This window comes from Sceloporus occidentalis, unplaced genomic scaffold (assembly GCF_023333645.1).
Source record: "Sceloporus occidentalis isolate IW3139 unplaced genomic scaffold, rSceOcc1.0.p SCAF_69, whole genome shotgun sequence".
Classification (NCBI taxonomy): domain Eukaryota; kingdom Metazoa; phylum Chordata; class Lepidosauria; order Squamata; family Phrynosomatidae; genus Sceloporus; species Sceloporus occidentalis.
Window position 1 is genome coordinate 2820138 of NW_028317049.1, and position 23238 is coordinate 2843375.

The following is a 23238-nucleotide window of genomic DNA, read 5'->3' on the forward strand; positions in this document are numbered from 1 at the left end:
CCTCCCAACCTATCAGGGGGGCCACGGGCGGGACTTTCCTCCCCAATGGGGGTCGCGGCCCAACCAAGGTTGGGAACCACTGACCTAACAAGAATCTGACTGAGCTGATGTTTAAGGGCAAGGCAGCCCCCTTGAGCCTAGCAGGACAAGCTATCTGCTGAAGAAGAACTAGACATTAAGAATATCTGGCTTTGCAGGTCTTAATACACAGTCTTCAATCTTGTTAATATCAGAGGCACATCTTTAACTAGCAACAGGGGATCTAGTTTTGTTTTAACATTTTGTCTCTTGCCTTCTTCCATCGTACTTTCAGCTTCTTTCTGTATCATTACTCCACTAGTGGTCTACTCATTTGTCTTTCCTTCAGCACAAGGAAGTTTGGGAACTGAAGTAGGGTAAGGAGATTGATTTATTTTGTCCTTATGTTTTTGGTTTTCTTTGCTTTTGGTATATGTATTACTGTTATTTGGTGGAATAAGATACAAATTTAAATAAATAAAACAAGAGGATTCTTAATAGCTACCAAACCACAATTCTGGGGACTGGAGAGGGAGCACTACAGTTCAATTTATCAAAAAAATATACCCACTCCTTGCATTCTCATCTTTTCAATTTAAAAACACTGATCATGCATTTATGCACCATGCATCAAGCTGTCAAACTGATGGTTTTTACTGTACAAACAGATAACCAATGGCCTATAAACTATCAAGTAGTAACAGGGAGCTGTGTTATACCAGATGACACAATTTGTCCAGCTACTACCGATCCAACTAGCAACAGGATCTCAGGGCAATAGTTTTGCCCATAACCTGCTATGGTGCTCTTTTTAACTGGAGATATCAGGGACTAAAACTAGTACGCTGTGTATGTGAATCCTGTATACTTACACTGCACCATTGTCAAAAACCTAAGTTACAAAGAATTCCATACCACGTGTGTTTCTAGGAGAGATTCATTATTGCAAACAGACACAGTTTCTCTTCACATCAGCGAGCTCTTACCCTGTTTGAACTTCCCACATTTTGATGGTTTTATCCCTTGAGGCGGAGGCTATATGATCCCCATTGGGCATGATGGCTACAGAAGAAACATTATGATCATGACCTGGAAGGAAGAAAAAACAATCCCAATGAAGCTCTGTTTTGACACTGTCACACTACAATCTGTGTGGGTGCCACAACTCAAGTAATGCAAGCAGTAGTTTCTGCAATCCTATAGTAATTCTCAAGTCAGAGGCATGAATGAAAGAAGAAAAATCTTAGTAAACTAGTAGTGTGTATATCAACAATGGCACACTGCAGTTTCCTAGGAAGAACTGAGAATGCTTACTAAGCCCCCGGAAATAAAAAGCTTTCTTTAAAGATACCTGAACAAGAAACCACAGCACTTAAAACAGCACCTTTACAAATATCAGCTCCCTGACACAGGCTGGAAAAGAGCAGTATTCCTGTTGCAGATCCAAGCTGGGAGAGGCAGGCTCAGGACCTGTGCAGCATTTTCACCAGTGAAGTAAAGAACGATTCAACAGCCAAGGAGGGATAGACCTCTCGTGCTCTAGATACGCAGGCAAAAGATCACTAAACAACTTCTCACCTTTGTTGCTGTTGTGTGCCTTTCCAACCTATGGTGACCCTAAGGCAAACCTATCATGGGGTTTCTTGGCAAGATTTGTTCAGAACGGATTTGCCTTTGAAGCTGAGAATGTGACTTGCCCAAGATCACACAGTGATCACCACAGCCAAGAAAGGATTCAAACCCTGGTCGAGTCACAATCCAACGCTGGCACTCACCTGTAAAGAGTCCATAAATCTACAATGCCAAACTTCTTTCTTCAGCCTCCTATGATCAACACTACTGCCTTTTAATAAGTAAAAGGGGCAGCCATGTTTGGAATGCAAACAATACATATGCTAGACTTTAAAAGGCTTCTGAAAAGGAAAGGCTTCTAGTCAAGAGACTAGATTACCTTTCCAATGAGAACAGCACACTGGAATCTTAAAACCATTTTAGGATTGGGGGGAAATGTGGCAGATAGGGGGAAAGGATTTTCTCCCATGGAACTACAGGCAAAGATTGCAGGGTAAACAGGACATGGTTAGATTTGACTTCCCCAAGTTCATTGAGTGGGCTTCCCTGGCTGAGTGGAGATTTGAACCTTGGTCTCCCAGAGTCCTAGTCTGACCATCAAACCATTCCACACTGACTCTTGCCTTAAGATACGTTCATAGTAACAATAATTATCTTAAATAGCTTTAAAGCATGGTTGTATGATTTTACAGAGGAGAGGTAGTGGCTATTAGCTGTGACAGATTAAAGGAACTGCCACATCCAAAGGAAGATTTCTCAGAAGCTTCTGGTTCATCATCACAGAAAAGAGAAAGCTAGACTAGACAGGCACTTGCTCTAACCAGAGGTGGTTCTTTGAGCATTGTACCCAGAACTGGTACCAACACTGGTACCCAGAAGACATCACAGAGAATTGTTCAGTGGTGGTGAAGAGATCCACCTGAGCACACCATCACCTTTGGAGATCTACTTGACAGTCAAGTGGAAGAAGGCTGTCTCAAGCTTAAGGAATGCACTCCCTTCTTGCTGCTTTTAGGAAGGATGTGACAACACCTCTCTTCAAGCTGACATTTTAAATTGTTTTAATGTTATTACTATCTCAATTTTAATGGTTCTGTTGCTTAATTTGTTTTTAATGACAATTGCAATGGTTATTTTGTCAGTGGTGCTTGCCAGCTGCCTTGAGTACTTTTTAGCAGCAATGCAAATTTTTTTAAAAATACCTACTGTCAGATCTTCCTAAGCGAACAAAATCTTACAATGGGCAGTTGCCACACTAGACACAGGCACTGTAAAAAATAAATGAGGTGCCCTTTGTTGCCCTTCCATCTCAGGACACATATAAAAGAACTGGTAGGGAGCAACCTCCCTTGTCTCTCTCACAAACGTGGGCTTCTTTTTGCTTCGAGGCATTATTTCTGCTCATGACTTTCTCAAGCATGGGGAGGAGAGAAAATCTTGCAGGTTTCAGAGAGGGGAAAAAATAATGCAAGCCTTCTCTGTAGCATCTTGGGAGCCCAGCATCTTAAAAACCCTTCGGTCATTTGCATGCACAGATCTAAGCAAGGAATAGGGAAACTCAAATCATGCTGGGCTCTGGAACAAGCAAATAGCACAAACATTTCATGTTGGTTATGTTTGTACTGAAGCTGACTGAATAGCTAACTATCTTCTCCAAATGTGTGGGAGGGGCAATTCTCTCTCATTCTGATCTAGCTCTTCCTAAGCTCACAGTCTCTGTAAGAATCCTACCTTAAATTTTACGAAGCACACAAAGAATGGGAAAGCGGATTGTGTGCTGACAGTGTCAGGTTCACAAGGGGCATTTCATCTGCTGTGAGCAGGTCCACAGAGATGTGCCCCTGAGAAAAGGCAGGCATCCCTCCTTTATCCAGGGCCATCACACACTCCTTCCAGACTGACAAATAAACACAAGCTGCTTATTCAGGCCCTTTAAGGACATTCCTAGGCAGCAACAATAACTAGCACTCCCATTCTTCAAACTGCCAGGGGGATGATAGCAGCTGCAGCTGCTTCCAGACAGTTAAAAAGCAGAGGAAGAATTGCACATGAAGAAGAGAGTTGGGAAGCAAAGCCTCTGTGGTCTAGTTCACCCAACCAATGTTTTCTTTTCATGCTTAAATGCTGAGTTCTTCCAAATGATATGAAGAGCTGAGCTTCAGTGACAACTGTAGGTATGAAAAAGGGAAGGAAGGCAATATTTTAAAACTCAAATGATCCATGGAGCAAGGAATTATGCCCTTCTTGGGAAATAACCAAGATTTATAGACAGCTGGCAACAAAATGAAACGAAATGTGATGTTTCTCTGTATGACTGTCTGTGTCGTTTCATTTCCCTGCAAGTGCAAGGAATGGCAAGTACAAAGGCATATAGCACCCATTCATCAAGTCAGAATAAAACCTAACATTTCATACTGAGTAGAGCAGAGCTGAATTACAATAGGACAGTATTACCAAGGCATGAAAAATACTAATATGGTTAACAGTAAACATGTGTACTGGGCTTCTAGATTGCAGGTCCTGATTTCCATGGTTTTTATGTTCCTCCAGACAACACAGTTTTCTGCTACAATATCAGAGAAAAGGCTAGGCTAGCACTCTTTGCCCTGAGGCACTAGCAGTTTATATGCAGAAATATTACTGTATGGACAAGCATTTAACCATGTACTCCAACCTGTTACTTAAATTGGCCCAGTCCAGACCATGTGTTTTGTTCTTGTGGTTGTTTCCTTGTGCCTTCAAGTCATTTCCAACTTATGGCAACCCTAAGGCAAACCTATCACTGGAATTTTTTGGCAAGATTTGCTCAAGGGGGGTTGTTTTTGCCTTCCTCTAAATAGACCTACGAAGCAGTATCTTTGGTTTATCAACTCCTTCACAAAGAAATACAGCTAGTTTTATTTTGTCGCATGACCACTATCTAGGGTTCCTCACCATGCATGGTTCTGATACACTCGAAGCCTTGGAAATCCCATAGTTTAATGGTCATATCCGCAGAGCAGGAGGCCAACAGCTTGCCACTGTGATCGAAGGAAATATCCTGCACAGAGTCTGTGTGGCCCTTCAGGGTTCGTTCAAAATCACCTGTCTCATAATCCCATACCTAAGAAAAAAGATAAATAAATTAGTAATATCCACTCTTGTAAAAAAAATTATTTCATACTGACATTTGCAGCATAAGCTGGTATCCAGTGCTGTGTTGTAAAACTTCCAGGACAATAGCCAATAAGATACCCATAAGAGATTGTGTCCCCTTTCCATGGTAAGAATACTTAATACTCATACAAACACATACACACACACAGAGCACATTTCCTCTGAAAGCATAGCAAGATCAGGTTTCTTCTTTCCAATGGTTACATACACTAAGTATACTAAATATGCTTCCACCAGCAAAACACATTCCTAATTCTCACCCATGTGCCTATGGGCTCTACTAAACCAGGGTGAAACACACATGAACAAACCAACCAATAATAAGTATCATTCCTACTTATTGAAAATTACTGTCAGGAAGATGGGCTAACCTTCCTGACAGGCTTTTTTTCAATTGAGATCTGTGCAGGGACAAATGTGAGCCCTCGCCTGGGTCTCAGAGCCCCATACATAGGCTGGCCACAATAACTAGCTCATAAGGTTCGGGTTTATACAAGTTACCACATAAATGAAATTCATCACCAACAGCTACAACCAAAATATTAATCCTGTCTCCTTGATGTTCTAGCTTGATCCCAAGGGCCACGATGGGACAAGAAAAGAGGAAGTGTATCTTAGGACCCTTCATACTGAGCCAGTTACACAAAAGAAGATCATTTCCTTTATATGGTGACAAGAAGCACACCAGCAAACAAGCCAACAAGAACACAGGCTTCAAAGAGCTGTGAATACGTTTATCATCCCGCACTGACTTCAGGCGGTGAATCATCACGCTGCACACTAAACTAAAATTTCCAAATTTTGGGGAGGGGGGGGAACCACTTGGAAAAGCACAATTCAAAAAGATACTGGAAAACAAACTCAAACTCTGATTGTTTTTTTCACAGCAATCAGTGTGTAATTTGCTTGATTTGGGACAGCTCAGTTACACAAGGAAGTTTATTTCTCTCTGCCTGAAGCTACAATGCTTCTATTCCTTCTGCAGTCCACCAGGGATGATTTGCCACTATGACTCTTAACACACAGGACAAACGTCTCAAACACATCAAAGGCAAAACTGGAGTTGAGAAGTTCCTATCTCCCGTTCAATAGTTTTTTGTGGCTTTTTCAGGCTTATGTGGACATGTTCTAGAAGAGGGTCTTCATGACGTTTCACCAGCATCTCTGTCTGGCATCATCTTCTAGAACATGGCCACACAGACTGAAAAACCCACAAAAAACTATGGATGCCAGCCATGAAACCCTTCAACTTCCCATTCAATCGTTTGAAGCCCTTCCATAAGCCACTATGTATCCTTACAAGCTGCAAGGGAGACAAGGAGACCATATGGGTCCACAACATCCAGAAGGCTGGATATAAAACAAACAAACCAGGGTCCTACCTTTATTGTGGCATCCTCTGAAGCAGAGACCATAACACTGAAAACTGGATGGAAAATTACTCTTGTGACAGGACTCCGGTGCCCACTCAATGCATACTTTTCTGGAGGACGAGGGATCCACTCTTTAGGGTCTCGCTTCTGGCCAAGAGGCCCACCTGATGTAAATTCTTCCTTAGCTTCATTTAGTTTGGATTCTAATTCCATAACCTGAGTTTGAAGAGAGGGTGAAGAGAGAAGTTGGGAAACAAAGGGGGTAAGAAGTTTATGAGATAATATTTTTGTGTGCCTGAATCACAGCATGAGAAAGCTAAAAAACCTGCGAATTTTCCTGTAAGAAAACCTATGAATGGTAAAGAATCCATATCCATTTTTTTCCTGCAGTAGCCTGAATTTCTATATACTGCCACTAGTACTTCACAAATCACTTTTTTAAAACACAAAATTCTCCAAAGAGAGTATATCAGAGGATACTTTAAAAACTACTGCAGTTGTTTTATGACCATGATCCCATCCCATCCCATCTTTTGCTTCTGCTTACCTTCTTCTGTAATCTTATAACTGATGTCCATTTTTTTTCCAAGAGTCCAGCATACTTTTTATCTAACTCTTCATTCTGAAATAAAATAAGATCAAGACAAGTGTCACACACCAATACTGCTTAACATAGTTTTCTCCCCAAATTAGAATAATCTTAATGCATAGGAAAAACTTGCATAAGCTATTTTCTCTAGATAACAGCTCTGAGCCAAGCAGGTGTTTTAAACCAGATTTCTCATCCACCTTAGCCAGTATGCCAATGACCCAGGATTATGTGATCTGTAGTCCAAAACATTTGGAACGCACCATGTTGCCAACCTAGTGCTTTAAAAAGGTGTGGTGTTTCATAAAGGCTCTCTAGAAGCAATTGGTTGTGAACAGTTTATTATGAACCTTGATTGTGAACCTGTATGGAACAGAAATGTTAAAGCCATTCCTACTCAATCTCAAAGAAACAAATTAGAAAATATTATTTTAAGTCTGTTTTCCTACATTATGCTCTAATGGTGGTCTTTTGGGAATCCATGAATTGATTCATGTGGCTGAGAACTACCTGCCAACATCAGCCTCTCAAGTATGGTTTAATATGGACACAAACTGTCATAAAATATAAGGCTCATCTATTCCAGCTTCCCATATTTTTGGAAAGCCCATGAACAGGAAAAGGCAACAGCCCTCTCTCTTGTTCCACCCAAGCAACTGGTTTTTCATGACTTATTACCTCTAACCAAGCAAGTTCTATTTAGTCAAGTGGTTAACAGCTCCAGACCAATCTGTTACAGATTGTGAATTTGACTGTTCTCATTCTGAAATCATCTAATAGGGATCACCACGTCTTGTGGCAGCAAGTCCTGGGAAACCTCTCTCAGCCTGAGGGCCAAATTCAATTTCAAATAGTGCATTCCAGCGATGGGCAGGGCTGAAGACAAAAGGCTGGGAACAAAAACACAAGACTATTTCTCTTAAAATACTGGCTCATGAAGCCAGTAACTAACCCTTGGGAGAAACATTTCAACCTTTTAGTATGGAGAAAAACCTGTACAAAAGCTGGAAAATCACCAAACAATGGCATCAAAGGTGTCGTCTCTGGGAAATGGGCTTGGATGCATCCCTAGGGTCAGAAACTCCCTACCCTGTCCTATATTCATAGAAAAAAGCAGGATTATTTGTCTCTTCAGAATCTAAGCTACTCACTAAAACCAGTTTCAATGAGTTACATCCATAACCACTTAATTGTGTCAAACAACCACAGTCTAATCTTGTGGTCCCCAAACTGTGCCCTTTAAGAGATTTGGACTTCAGCTCCCAGAATCCCAGACTATTGACCAACATGGTTGAGGCTTCTGGGAGCTGAAGTCCAAAATCTCTTAAAGGGCACCATTTGGGGACCACTGGTCTAATCCATGTATGTTCAATGATACCCACACAACATCTGCAAACACCTATTTCAGCTGAGGCAGTCAGAACAAGTTCTCTTCACATTCTTCACTCAGAGGAAGCCAATATTCAGAAAGTTCCCAAAATTTAGTACAGCCGTTGCCCACCTCAAGTCCCTCTCCAGTCTGCTTTACAAGATGTGTGAAGTCCCACATAAACATGGCCAGGTACCAGTGTCCATTTGAGAAATGAACAACAAAGGAATTTTTTGGCATGACGGACATCAGCTTCCCTACCCCCCCAGCATGAATAGTTTGTCCTACAAAGCATGGGAGCGGTTGATCTCAAAAACCATGGCAGGCAAAAGACAGACACACAAAAGCTGATGTTACTGACATTTTAGGTTCTGGAGCATCATACAGAAACCAGCAATAGCAGAGATTTAAAGAGGCAAGGGAGGAGTGGAACATCACAGTTGGTAATTGGATTATCTTCTTGGGTAAGAGGCCACTGTGCAGGCATTACCACCCTTTGTGCTTGGGGCAATTTGGGGTTATTTGCAGAACTAATTTGTGCTGAAACCAAATGTAGCCCCTGTAGCTGTTGCATGGATGGCATCTAATCCACTGATGTTGGGATCTTTAAAGGTCTTTAATTCATTAAGAGTTCTCTGCTAATTCACTCCTCTGATTCAATACCCAGTTCTCTCATAAGGAACAGAAGCACCCTCCCTTATGGCTGCCGAGTAACAAGGCTGCTTAGCATCTTCAGGCCCTCCTTTTACCTTTTGGGGGAAAGATTTTTAATGAGGTTGATGGATAGGCCAGCATTCCTTTCATCAAGCCCCATTTTCAATTACACATACAACGAGATTACAACCGCGACTTTATTTGAATGAGATTTGGGGAAATGAAATTAAAGCCTCAAGTGGGTATTTTGGTGCCGCAGACAAAATTCCATGCTTTTACAGTCTGATTGGTAGGCCTGAAGAGTACTCTGAGAGATTAGTATCTATTTAAATTGATCATAGTCAACAGCCATTTGTATGATCTGAAGAAATGATACAGTATTTCCAGATTTTACCAGGATAAATTACTCCAATTTCACTTCCCAAAGAATAAAAGTTAAATGAATTTTTTGTGAGTGATACGGTTGAACGAAATGCCTTATATCTGCAAATAATGGCAGCTGTATTGTTTAGTTACAATGGTTTTCTATTTAACATTTAGGTAGCATGACTTCTACCAGTTACTCTGTTTTGCTGCTGAACAGAAAGCAAATGCTGTACCCTTTGGATTTATAAAGCTTCAGATGAGAGCAGGATAAAAGATGAAATAGGAAGACCGGGCAGTATAGGTGAGGCAAGAATGAATTCATAATAGACAACACACAATCTGCAAAGCCACAATAGTCTGAGCACAGCATTTCAAGAAACAGAGAATTATTTTGACTCATTTACAAGACACATGCTAAAAAAAGGTACTTAAATATTGTCCTAATGGGTTTGTTTAAAATTTCTGAAACCTTAAGACAGAAAGAAACTGTGAATGGCATGAAGCCCTTGCTGAGCATCAATATACTGGAGCATTCTTGGATTTTACAAATCTCTGGCAGAGTGCGGAGATATCTTCCAACAAGCCGAAAGGCATCTATTTTCACACAGAACATTTCTACGCTGATGTTATTCCAGTTAATGTCTAGACTACTGTTAATGCCATATCAGGTCTACTTACCACATCAAGCTCTGCTTCCTTTTTAAAAACAGAGTATGCCTCTTCGTAGCCATTAGAACGAAGATAATCTGCTATCGCTCGATTTCTACAAAACAAGATTTGGGGTTCAAATTAACATTCATCTTGTTCCTTCCTCCAATGCCCACAAAGCCAGGCATCCGCCTTCCCTTTTTATTTGAAAGAGAAATCATAATTATAACTCATAATGATCTGGATGTTTATAGGCAGCTTTGTAACCAGAAAAAGAGCTATTCACTTAATATAGTATAGAGGTGTTGCTCACTGAGAAACAGAGGAATGTGTTCTTGTTCACTTGCCAAGATTTCTTAATGCCTTTAACGCTGGTGCAATCTCAACTCCCTATCAAATTTGGGAATTGGGGCACATTGCTTTGTGAACAGGGGAAGACCTCCTCTTCTCCCTCATTATTCTGTAGCGTTTCTTTCAAAATCTACAGAATGTCAACTGGTGGAGGTTGACATCATGATGCTGACGACATTTAATCACGCCTTCCCTTTTCTCAAATTCCTTTGCAGCAGTGGAAACCCTGAATCATTGCCTGGAATTAGTAATGGACCAAAATGAGCATCAACAAAATGAAACTCAGCCCTGGTGTGACACAACTGATGACAGCTGGCAGGGGTCCCAGTTCAAGTAACTGGTAGAAGAGGTTACACTTTCTCCGTGAAATCTAACAGCTTGGGATTTTTGCTGGTTTCCCAGATGGTGACTACAGCTATGAGTTCCTTTATTTCTAAACTGATTCGGTCTACCAACTGCAAAACTGTACCTTGGTAACAGAGATCTGCCCAAAGTAATCCATGTGTAACATCTAGCTCAGTTCAATTCAATGCACCCCTATACAAGGCTCTTTCTGAAAAGAGGTCAGAAGCTTCAATTGATCCAGAAGATCATAGCTAGACTTTTAATTGGTACAAGCCCTAATAGCCATCCAACACCAGTCTGGAGAGATCTAAAAAAATTACTAGTCTCAATTCAGTCCTTAAAGCCCTCCATGACTTCAGTCCTGTATATATGAAATTATGCTTCTTCTCATTTCTTTTCACTCCTCCTGTCACTTAAAGAATCTTTTCACGTGTGTTTCAAGATACAAGCATCAGAGATGCCTTGAGAGCTCTGCCAAGTATTAGAACAGAGATCACATAGAGCAGCGATTCCCAAACTTTGGTCCTCCAGGTGTTTGGGACTTCAACTCTCAGAAGCCTCAGACCACTTGGCCAACAGTCAGGAATTCTGTGAGCTGAAGTCCAAAACATCTAAAGGACCAAAGTTTAGCAATCACTTACCTAGAGCTAGATGTGTGTTCTAGTGATTCCTTTCCCTATTTACCGTCTTTACAATCTTGCAAAACACTCAAGAGAGCTCTGGCTATAATAAAGTAAGTTTAAGAATTTGGGACCTCCAATTTAGGAGGTCCAGATTAAAATTCCAGTCAGGCATGAAACTCAGACCCTAGACTAATTATTTCTCTCAGGCAAACTTGCTTCATAGGGTTGCTATCAAGATAAACTGGGGAAGAGATGCATCACTCTGAGCTCACTGGGAAATAAATGAGAAATAAACGTGATTATGAAAATATAAGTGTGAAAAAGAAGACAATTTAAACATTAAAATAAGTAAAACTCATTTACAGGGATTGTTATCTTGGCTTTTTTCTACAAGTTACTCACGATAGCTTTGGATCTTTTCATGGTGGTTTTTTTGGGCCATGTGGCCATGTTCTAGAAGAGTTTATTCCTGATGTTTTGCCAGCACCAAGATACCAGAACATGGCCGCATAGTCTGAAAAACCCACAAAAAACTATGAAAGCCTTCGACTTTTTATGGTGGCTTTTGATCTTTGCATTCCTAAAGCTGCCAGCCTGTATCACTGATAGGACTCATAGCATAGCTACTAAAATTCCACTGACTTGCTAGAGAAGTACTGGTGAACTATTCTGGTCCAGTCTTTAAAACACTGTCCTCTGTCAGGTAACACCCTCAGCTTAAGGACAAGAAGACAGGTCAGCAAGACCTTCACTGCACTGATTTGGAAGCTTCACATTTTCCCTGGATGAACAATAACTACATATACAAGTTCTTCATGCAGCTTGTTCCTCTGCAGCGTCACACTTGCTAGTCCGATTCATATCCACCCATGCAAGGCAAATTACCAGGAAATAAATACACAAACAAATATGCCCAAACAATAGTTCATTCTGCAGGATGGAACAGTTTGACGGTTGCTTTTGACTACCACAACCTTACCAGCCACACCAATGCTTAGGCACGATATGAGATGTAGTCTAACATTATAGGGGGGACAGCAGGTTTGGAAAAGCTGGCTAGAACAACACTACTGCCCACTTGCAGAGTATATATAACTGTCATCGTCCGGCCTCTGAGGGGGAGAGAAGGCTGGCCCAGTTCCATCAGGGGCTAGCCTGAAGAAGAAGAGCCCTCCCTCCGGTCCATCTGCCTTGGTCCAGGCCTCAGAGGGAGAGAAGAATGCTGGACCTGATTCCCTCCCCCCTCACCATTCCCTTCTCCTTTTGTGTCGTGTCTTTTAGATTGTAAGCCTGTGGGCAGGGAACTGTCTGTTATCCCCTCTATTGTAAACCGCTCGGATTCCCAGTGATTGGGCGGTATATAAATAAAACCTATTATTATTATTATTATTATTATTATTATTATTTCACATAGAAGAGCTTCACATATAAAGACCATACAAAACAAGCCATGATGTTGCTGTTGTTGCTGTGTGCCTGGTAAGTCATTTCTGACGTATGGTGACCCTAAGGTGAATACTATCATAGGGTTGTTTTGGCAAGATTTGTTCAGAGAAAGTTTACCATTGTCTTCTCCTGAGGTTGAGAAAGTTTATGACCTGCCCAGGTCAACCAGTAGATATCATGGTCAAGTGGGGAACTGAACCCCGGTCTCCAGAGTCACAGTTCAACACTCAAACCCCAAAGCCATGACTGACTCTCATAAGCCAGGACACCCTTCTCTAAAATGAAGGGAGAACAGAGAGGAAGAGCTGTCTAAGGCCACTTAGTAAGTTACCAGTGGACATAAGACTCGAACTGGGCAACCCCATAAATATTATAGGGCAGGGGTCGGCAACCCCCGGCCCGCGGGCCGGATGTGGCCCGTGGAGGCCTTTCCGCCAGCCCCTGCCTTCCCCGGCCGCCTCCACTTGCAGCTTTTCCTGGCTCCCAGGGGCCGCCATTTTGTTTTCCAAAATGGCGACGAACTCTCTCGCTACCTTCCCTGAGGTCGCGCAAGACTTTGTCGCCATTTTGGAAAACAAAATGGCGGCGGCCTAGAGGTGAAGTCTCACGCGACCACAAGAAAGGTCACGCGAGACTTCGCTGGGGCCCTCCAAGAGGGCTCTGGCTCTGGCGGCGACCCTCTGGGAGGCCCGCTGCCTTCGCTGGGGCCCTTCAGGGGGGCTCCAGCGGCGGCAATGACCCTCTGGGAGGCCCGATGCCTTCGCTGGGGCCCTCCAGGGGGGCTCTGGCTGTGGCAGCGGGCCTCTGGGAAGCCCGTTGCCTTCGCTGGGGCCCTCCCAGAGTCCCGCTGCCGCCGCCGGAGCCCTCTTGGAGGGCCCCAGTGACGGCAAAAGGGCCGGCAAAGAGGAGGAGGCCTCCAGCGCTGGCGCCCCCCACTGACTTTTTTGCCGGCCTCTGACGGGGCCGGCAAAGAGAGGGAGGCCTCCTGTGCTGGTGGCCCTCGCCGGCTCTTTCCCGGCCTCTGACAGGGCCTGGGGCCCCGTCAGGGGCCGGCGAAGAGGAGGAGGCCTGGCCCCCAGGGGGTGGAAGCTCCACCCCCCGGCTTCGGCCCCTCAGTTGTCTGAGGGACAGCAAACCGGCCCCTTCTCAAAAAGGTTGCCTACCCCTGTTATAGGGTTTTCTTAAGCTAGGAGGAAACCTCGGAGAGGATTTTGTCATTTCCTTCCACTGAAAGTATTCATTGGCGGTCTGCCATCCAAATACTAACCAGAGCCTCACCCTGCTTAGTTTCCAAGATCAGATGTGTCCACTATTTCCTAAATGGGAGTCCACAAAATAAAAACTAACTGTTCTGCATAATATGACTCTTCCCAGTCCCACTAGATAGAAAACCAACGTCAAGATTTCACACTTTTGTGGAACACACGATGGACTTATTCATGGCTGTAACTTTAAAAGCCTAAACAGATGCTACAAAGGATTAGGCCTTGTCTTCACATGCAACAAAATGAGGAGGCCTGAGGCAGTAGAAAGGACTGCATCATTTTGGGCTGTGGGGTGAAATAACTATCTCTGAATGCTCTTCCACATTTTTTTTAAAGTCCAGCAATTAAAATAGCAACATTTCAAGGAGTGGGCAGGCATGACTTTAAAAAACAAGTAGGTTCAGAAGAGCAGAACTGCTCTGTCCTATGCAGATCCTATAAACTACATTTCATTGCTTAAAAGAGTACCAATATTCTCTATAGCAGCAATCTTGTCAGCACATTGACCAGGAAAAAAATGCCTGGATCTGACTCTTTAGAGGAAACGTTCATAATTTCAGTGTATCAAAAAGATGTGAAGTGCCTTGTGAATTATGTCACCAAAATCTTAAATAAGGCAAGTTTAGAAGTTATATTTCATTTTATGATGGGGGGGAGAGCCAGCATGGCATAATGGTTTGAGTGTGGACTACAACTTTGGAGACCAGGGTTCAATTCTACACTTGGCCATGAAATACAACAACACTATTCTTATCTTGGACTCCAGCTCCCAGAAGCCTCAACCATCTTGGCCAATGGTCTGGGATTCTGGGAACCGAAGTCCAAAACATCTGAGCAAACTGAAGATAGGCTGGAATCAAGATGTATAGGAATTCAGGGGAAAGCTTTCTAAATCTTTAAGAGTTCAAATTTCATTCCATGACCAGCCAAAAGGCCACTTGAAATAATGTTTGATTGGTACTCATCTATAGGGTTTGGAGGAAGATGAACAAGCAGCATACAGCCAATATACTACCAATGCCTCCATTACTTTATAATTATTGCTTTAAGGTGTTCTGACCAGGTGTTGACCACATGTGCCCTTCTCCTGGTTTTATCAGCCTGTTTGCCTCCTGCAGCTCTGCTGTTACTGAATTTACTGCAGGAGCAGCAAGAGAGCAAAAATGAAGGAGACATGTTTTGACACAATGAACCTGGCGCGTGCACGGCTTGCAACACAGCTCTTGCAAATCCTGAGAAGATGGACAGGCTCACAGGTATCTTTCATTTGCTACAGAGGGTGACACGGAGCCTGATTATTGACAACAACTAACTGTAAGCAGCAAACTTGTGCAATGCGATACTGAGTTACTCACAGCTCATCTCGTTGCCTCTGTGACAGCACCATGGCGGCTGTGATGTTAGGTTAACGTCGCTCTGCTGTCTCTTTGTCAAGCAGCCCTGAGACTCTGAGATCCACAATTTGGTTTGCCACCAAGTGGCTCCAACCAAAGGACAACTCTTCTCCACAAGTAAACTCTCAAGAAGAAGACTAGATGCATTCAACAAGGATTCATTCCATCTAAAAAATATAAGAATGAAAAAGACAGATGTTATTTTGTAAAAGTTGTTCATAGCCACAACTGCAGAGGACAGTGACTTTTCATTAGACAAACCTGTGACAAAAGAGTTTGCAAAACTGTAATCATAAATAATTATATAAATCATAGCACACTGACAAAAGTATTGAAAATACAAAGAATCCAGAACTGACAAGGACTGGGGGGAGTTGGTTTTTCAGCCAGATGGGATAGGATTTCCAGTGTGTACTCCAACTTCAGATACAGAACCCTCTGATCATTTTATCAGTTATTGCACACACAAAGATGTACACACACACACGTGTGTGTTTGTGTGTTTATCTCCCAGCTCTCTAGATACTAGTTACTATAGAAGTCGATTTCTGCATCCCTTCTGAGCAAAACATGGCCCTCCAGATGTTGGACTACATCTCCCAGGAAGCTTCACTACTGGCTAGGCTGGCTACAGCTGCTGCAATTTACAGTCAAGCAACATCTGGAGAACAACATTATTCCCACAGCTGGTATGAAAACAGATACCCATTTTCATAACAGCTTTATAGCAGAGATGTATCCAGTATCACTTTACACTAGAGGTCTCATCCACAACACAACAGCTGCTGGATAACAAGCGAAAGATAAAAAGTAAGAGCTTTGCCACTGGATAATGCCTGATTACACTTCTGCTTCCCAATGCCACTGATGGGTCACAGGGTCTCCTGGGAAAGCTCCTTCCCACAACTGCTGGGATGGTCTCTTCTGTCCTTCTTGTGAGGACCTCGCATAAGTTATCTGTGGAACGTTATGCTTTGCCAGCTTTCTACACAAAATTTGCCATTGTTAAGAGATCACTGCCCGCATTGCATAGAATTTAGGGGGTGGGGGGTGGCTGTTAGGCAAAGGAAGGAAGGAAATAAACATAGCTCAATTCTGCAGCACACATTCTAGCTTCTCATTTATCTCCCTCACTCTCAAGATATTTACATAAAATGAATCTGGCACCACTACTGCCCATGTACCTCACTTAGGTTACATCCGCACTGCAGAAATAATCCAGTCTGACACCACTTTAATTGCATGGCTCCATGCCATGAAATTCTGGGAATGGTACAGATGCAGGGTTGGATTAGTATCACAATTCATCAGCAAATGATCACTGAGCTACAGACAGCGAAGCCCCCCCTCTCTCATGTTCTTTGACATGTAAGAGATCACCAAGAGTGTTGGATGCAGACTGTAAGATAATGAAAGATGATAAAGAGTAAAAGCTTTACCACAGATAGCAAGGGATTGAAAACACTGACCAGTTCCAATTGTTTATCTTTACATTCAACAGAATTATTACAGACTTTTAAAATCCACCAAAAAACATTTCACAAAAAAAAATACATGGCTGAATGCTTCTCCATTTACAAAGAGAAACATAAGATGCTACTCCGAATTTTCAACGTATCTTTCTGCCAAAGAACTTACTTTTTATCTTGCTGTAGTATCTATCTATTACTACCATTCTTATGAAACCAGGCCTAACAACACTTGAACAGGAGGCATGCTTTGCTAAGCTGTCATGTACTCAATCCACTCAAGAGTTTCTGGGAAAACGTTACTAAAATGTCTGTTTCAGAAGAACACAATTGCCGATTTTGCAAGCAAGCCATTCTTTTGTAGCTGGCAAGGAATGCCACAAAAATGCCATTCTGAACAGATATAATCCCAGATGCAAGTTCGCCAACTCAGTGGAAGCTAGTACTGAGTTTTTCTTTCTATGTTTTGGGATAATAACTTAATGCAGAATGATGTACAATCAGCAACAAAAGAAAAGGGTGCTTCCATACATACATACACACACACACACACACACACACACACACACAAAATATACATAACATAGCAAAACAGGTTTTATCTTTCTTTCTTTTTTTACAATGAGAACATCATTTATAAGCCAATGCACCTTTACATGCACAATACAGTACTTTAAATGAGAGCAAAATATATAAATGTATGTTTTTCAACTCATGTCAAAAGCAGAGATGCACACAGCCTGATGCTGGACCAGAATTCAGCAGCCACAGGATCTGAAGTTTGGGGGTAAACTAAAAAAAAGATTTCAAGCATTTAACATCTGTAAGGCTAGGCTCTAAAGCATGAGTGGGCACCTGGGGGTGGCATTTTTGCCCCCTGTGCCCCCCTAGCAAGTTTTACTGGTTGAGTGAAAGGCCCCAAGCTTCATCAAAACACAGACAAAATCTACTTTTCTAGGTGATATTTCATCCAATCAACCCAATGGCTCAAAACCACTGTAAAATACAGTGGTCTTGCTCCCTCAGGTCCACAAAATGGTTCTAAAGCCTATCTGAACCCTGCATCTTATCAACCAAAGGTCAGATGAAATTAAAACACGAAGTGAGCAATATCTGGCAAGTTTTAAAGGTATGTGGGTGGAGACAAAATGCCCATTTTTAAAGGGGAACTGGAGGCTCCAAAGGCTGGAATTTGAGGGATGGGGCAAGAGAAGCAAGAGCCTTAAACAGTGAAAACTAGAATATCCTCAAGACAGGCTTTCAGATTACTCTCAGCTCTGATATGCTAGTTTTATTTGCACATGGACTCTGGGCAGGGAACAGATATCACTCATGAAACGCTTCCTCCTATGCTTCATGGTTCAACCAAGGCTTACAACGTCATTGAAAATTAGGCCATACCAAATGCCTTTGGCGGCACAGCAGCAGCAGTTCTGTGTACTGGACCAGATGAAGAAAGAACTGTAGTACCTCAAACTACATGTGCACACACCACTTATATATATATTAAGAGCAGAGGTGACAACATTCACAGGCTAAAAAATATTTTAAGTGGCTCACACTGTCATGTGTTAAGAACCAACACATTAAAGAGCTCAAAGATTCTATGTCCAGTCTAAGATGCTTTAACAGCGAACCAGTCTACTGGGTGGCTGGAAAAGGAAAAAAGAGTCCCTGGTTCAAATTTCTCATCTGCCACCAACTACCATCAGTGGCTTGGGGAAAGCTATAATCTCTAAATGTTTATTTTACTTACATGCAATATTAAGAAGGTAACCCATTCCCGTATGGAACGCAGACTAAACACATTTAGGTGAAAGCAAAAATTTAAAGATTCCATGGCTGCTGAATACTATTCCAGTATCTATTAGTGTGTGCATGTGGCATATGAGATACAGCTGGTGCAAGAGTGAACTATCAGCATATGTGTGTCTATCATTCTTTCCCAAAACATGCAGGTGCCAAGCACTTACACTTGATTCGTGTTTATGTCTTTCACTGTCCTAAAATTCTACCCACAAAAAAATTCAGTAGAAATTCCCTCATCTGAATCTTGTATCATGGACTGCTTGATAAATGGTTCCTAGAGGAAATCAAGCTTGAAATCTGTCTAGAAGCCAAGATGACTAAACTGAGGCTATTGTACATTGGTCATTTCATGGGAAAGGCATGGCTTGCTAGACAAGACAATGATGTTTGCTAATGTAGAAGGCAGCAGGAAAGGGGGAAGACCACATTCTCGATGGATACTCAACCAAGGATACTATGGCCCTGAGCATGCAAGACCTGAGCAGGGCAGTTGAGGATAGGGTGACTTGGAGGTCTCTAATACATAGGGCCACAAAAGTCAAAGTCAACTTAGTGGATCATTCATTCCAACAAAACATTGTCACATATGTGTTTAGCTTCATTTCTTTACTGGAACAATTCTGCTGCTGCAGTTCTGAGAGCGAAGTCCTTCTGACAAGGTGCCGCTGCTGCTGCTGTTGTGTAAACAGGAATCAACATCATGTATTAAGCAACAGCAGCCAAACACTGCATCACCGCCTGCTTCGCCATATGCACCCTGACAAGCAGTTCTGCATATCACTACAGTGATCCCCCCATATTTGCTGGGGTTAGGGGTGAAGGACCCCAATGAATGTGGTAAAACCACAAATAAAAAAAAACACTATTCTTTTTATCTAAGAGAACACATCTCTAGAAATCTCCAGGTCCTCCAGTGCAACTCTATGGTCAACATTTGCCTGAAGTTGATCACAGAATCAAGCTGAAAGACCTACAAATGCCTAGAGAAGTGCTTTCTCTAGGAACTTCTAGGTTCTCTATGGTCAACTTCTGGCAGAGTTGCACTGGAAGAACTAGAGATTCCTAGAGAGAACAGATAAATCAAAACCGCAAATACTCAACTCTGCAAAAGACGCAAATGTGGAAGGTCAACTGTACTCATTCAATTCACAAAGAGGAACTACAGTTCCCAAACAAAATCTAGATAAATTAAATCTAGGAGAAAGTATAAGGTGCATCCAAAGATAAAATTCTAGCAGGTATTATGTATAGCCCCCCAGTCTTACCAGAACTAGAGTAAAAGTTACTTTTCATCAAATAAACAGAGGCAACCAAGTCCAGAATTCTGCACTAACAGTCCAAGAAAAAACAAAACATATGTCTGGAGTAATTTATGCACACTAGATTAGCCCACATTAGTAGCTCTCTTTATCCTAGGGATTTGGCAGTTATTTTTATCTTTAGGGGGCAGAGATAGTCACTTATTGATGAGGAGAACTAACCGATGGCTCTTGCCAAAGTACCTCTAAAGTCAATGGCCTAAATCCAACTATCAGTGTCAACAGACTAACTGAACAGACCCACTGACTGTCAACACATATGGAAGGTCCATCGATTCAATGGGTCTACTTTAGCTGGGAATAACCAATGGATTTAGACCAAAATGTTTAGCATAAAATGAACCCTGCAAGTTAAGACATTACATGAGATTTCTAGCAGTTGAGATGAAACATGTAACTTTCTGCAGTGAAACAAGCTGGAGTGGTTTTAAATCACCATTTTCAGAGTAATGGAATGGGGTTCCTGCCCTTCATTCATTATTGGGTATGTTCTAATTCAGTCTGAGCAAAGGGAGAAATGTAGAAAGGGTCACTTGGAGACTACTGAGGTGGCTCTTCTGTGTTGGTGTTCTGCAGCTAGCACAAAGCCAGAAACAATGGAATGAAAGAAGAGGAGGAAACACACTAAAAGATAAGCTGCACTAGATATTCAGAGTTCGTGGAAATGTTTAAAAACCTCTAAAAGGTTAGGCTGCCATTGTGGCCTTCTGCCTTCTGCCCAAAGGGAAAGATTGCTGCCACTACCAGAGAGACAAAAATCAGTGTGAATGCTGGGGAAAAAGAACTGTACCACCAGATTGGCCGCTCCAAACAGTGGCACTTGGAGTGGTTGTGTTGATGTGAGTTGTCAAACAAGATTTAGAAGGAGGGAATGTTTCCCTGTACAGGCGGCCCTCCATATCCAAAGTTTCTTTATCCACCGTTTCAAACATCCACAGCTGCCATTTTGGCCTCCTCCCTTCTGCCCAAAGGAAAGACTGCTTAAAAATATATATAAATTCCAAAAAGCAAACTTTAATTCAGCATTTTATATAAGCTTTTATATGCCGTTTTACTATGCCACTGTATTTAATGGGACTTTTAGCATCCACGGATTCTGGTATCCATTGGAAAGGTTCTGGAACCTCTCCAATGGATACTCAACCAAGATGAAAATCTGTAAAGCGAACTGGTGCTGTCCACTCAAGATAAGGCAACTCCTAAATACTTTGGATTCAGCAAAAATCATCCAAACCATACAATGTTGCTGGGAGAATCCATTTCTCCTTTTGCTATGAGCAAAATTTTATTTAATAAAATGTTTATAGCACAGCCTATGTTTGAAGATCAAAACATACAAGATTGAAATAATTCCAGACAATTTGAAGGTTACAATAATAGAACATAATTTAATAAAAACATACACAATATATTAAATTTAAAAAAAGTTTAAACTGTGTAAATGGGGATAAAATCATGACCAGATATGCTTTAATTAAAAAAAACATGTTTTTACTCGGTACCAGAATGAAGCCAGAAGTGGCACCAACTGGGCCACCAATGGAAAAGCATTCCACAACTAGGGCACCATAGCAGAGAAAGCTCTTTCCCAAGACCTCACACAGTATTTTACTCCTCAATCCTATGGTAGATGGTAGGAAGAGACATCCCTTCAAGAGCTGAGGTCACAAGGGCTTTAAATATTGTCACCAGCTCCATGAATTCAGACCAGAAGTGCACTGAAAGCCAGGGAAACTCCCTTAAAAGCAGACTTATATGATTTTATACAATATTTCAATCAGCAATGGAGGCACTGGGTTTTGTACTGGCTGCAGCTTCCAGGAGAGTTCTGTATCCCAGTTCTTGATAACCTAAGAACGTGGTAGTTGTAGTATACTACATCTCAATGCTTTCTGAATATATATCTCTGAGGATTAAGCCTGAACTTAGACCACATAGTGCTTCCTAAGTCATAACCAACACTTTGTATTGTGCCGAAAAACAAACCAGCAGCCAGTGGAGATGTTGTAACAAAGGAATTGTGTTCTCCCTGTAAAAATCACCTCCAGTCAGCAGCCTGGCTGTTACTTTGGGAGCCAAATGAAGTTTCCAGATGAAGTTTCCAAGGGCAACCCCACAGAAAGCATGTTATGGGAATCCAAAGGAGCAAGGAAAGACTATTCTTGCCCCCCAAAAGTGCAATCCAAAAAAGTAACTTTTCCCAAATTCTATTCTCAGTTGTGTCTCATCCCATATTTTTCCCACTGGGAAAGGAACCAGTGACAGTCAACATAGGTCCCTCTCCCTTTCAGAATCCATTTATTTGTTCAACACACCCAGACCTATAGTTCTGCATCCCAGACCTATGGGATGAAACATCTAAAAATACTTTCAGAAAATACTTAAATGAAGAAAATCCCAGGAAAATTCAATACTATGCTTTGTTGTTGTTGTGCCTTCAAGTCATTTCTGACTTATAGCAATCCTAAGGCAAGATTTGTTCAGAAGTGGTTTGCCATTGCCTTCCCCTGAAGCTGAGAGCGTGTGACTTGCCCAACATCCGCTAATGGGTTTCATGGCCGAGCTGGGACTCGAACCCTGATCTCCAGAGGCATAGTCCAACACTCAAACCACTGTGCACATTTGCATATAATGCACAGAAACTAGAAGATGCTTACTCTTCCACCTTCCTAAACCTATTTTTATGAAGACGCTCATTGTTTACTAACATTTCTTCACCTGATGTTTATTCTTAAATCCATTTCAAACAGATCACTACAAAAGTGGTATTAAATGGCATTAAAGAAAAGATGTGCTGCAAAAGATAGCCTTTTAATGCAAACTTTCTTCCTAATAAATATAGAAACCAGTACAGTGGGGGGGGGGGGGGTCTTAACAGAATTACTGTGGTGCATTAGCTGCTATTTACATGCTAATACCGACTGAGCAAGAGAGAGCAAGGACCCTGACCTTTTGATCTGGTTAAAGCACATTTACTCCACAGGGATGGCTGTCTACACAGGTTTAGTAGGTCAGCCAAGCAGATGGACTGCCTTTCAATTCTGCTATTAATGAAGGGATGGGGAGCACCTCTACAGACAACAGACCTTTAGGGCTGAAGAGCGGGGTATAAATACTGTAAATAATCTTTTTACCCAACAGAACACTTCTCTAGGAAGCTCCAGGTCCTCCAGTGAAACTCTTTGTGCAACATGTCAGAATTTGACCACAGAATCATGCTGGAGGACCTACAAATGCTTAGATGTGTGTCTTCTCTAGAAACGTCTAGGTTCTCCAACACAATTTAGGGCAGAGTTGTGATGAAGGACTTAAGACTCCTAGAGAGAACATATTAATCAAAACTGCAAATAATCAAATTTGCAAAAGTCAAAGCTGTAAATGTGGAGGGTCAACTGTAATTGCTTCTGACTCGATTGAGAATTATGGCTAATCTATGGGGGGAGCTGCTGCCTTGTGAACTGTTTCAGCAGCA

General features: G+C 42.0%; 1 protein-coding gene across 2 annotated transcripts in view; it reads right to left on the bottom strand.

Moving 5' to 3' along the window:
* Positions 1-23238, bottom strand: part of PAFAH1B1 (platelet activating factor acetylhydrolase 1b regulatory subunit 1) — a 58293-nt gene that overhangs the window by 12167 nt on the left and 22888 nt on the right. Inside the window, exons 2-7 of one of the 2 annotated variants that reach the window (XM_089494155.1) lie at positions 15131-15336; positions 9776-9860; positions 6667-6741; positions 6129-6335; positions 4525-4693; positions 1005-1107 (exon numbers count right to left, since the gene is read on the bottom strand). In XM_089494155.1, the coding sequence (XP_089350281.1) occupies positions 1005-1107; positions 4525-4693; positions 6129-6335; positions 6667-6741; positions 9776-9860; positions 15131-15162 (671 nt within the window). In that variant the 5' untranslated portion in view covers positions 15163-15336. The remainder of the gene's footprint in view (positions 1-1004; positions 1108-4524; positions 4694-6128; positions 6336-6666; positions 6742-9775; positions 9861-15130; positions 15337-23238) is intronic. The other variant, XM_089494156.1, reaches the window with a different exon arrangement.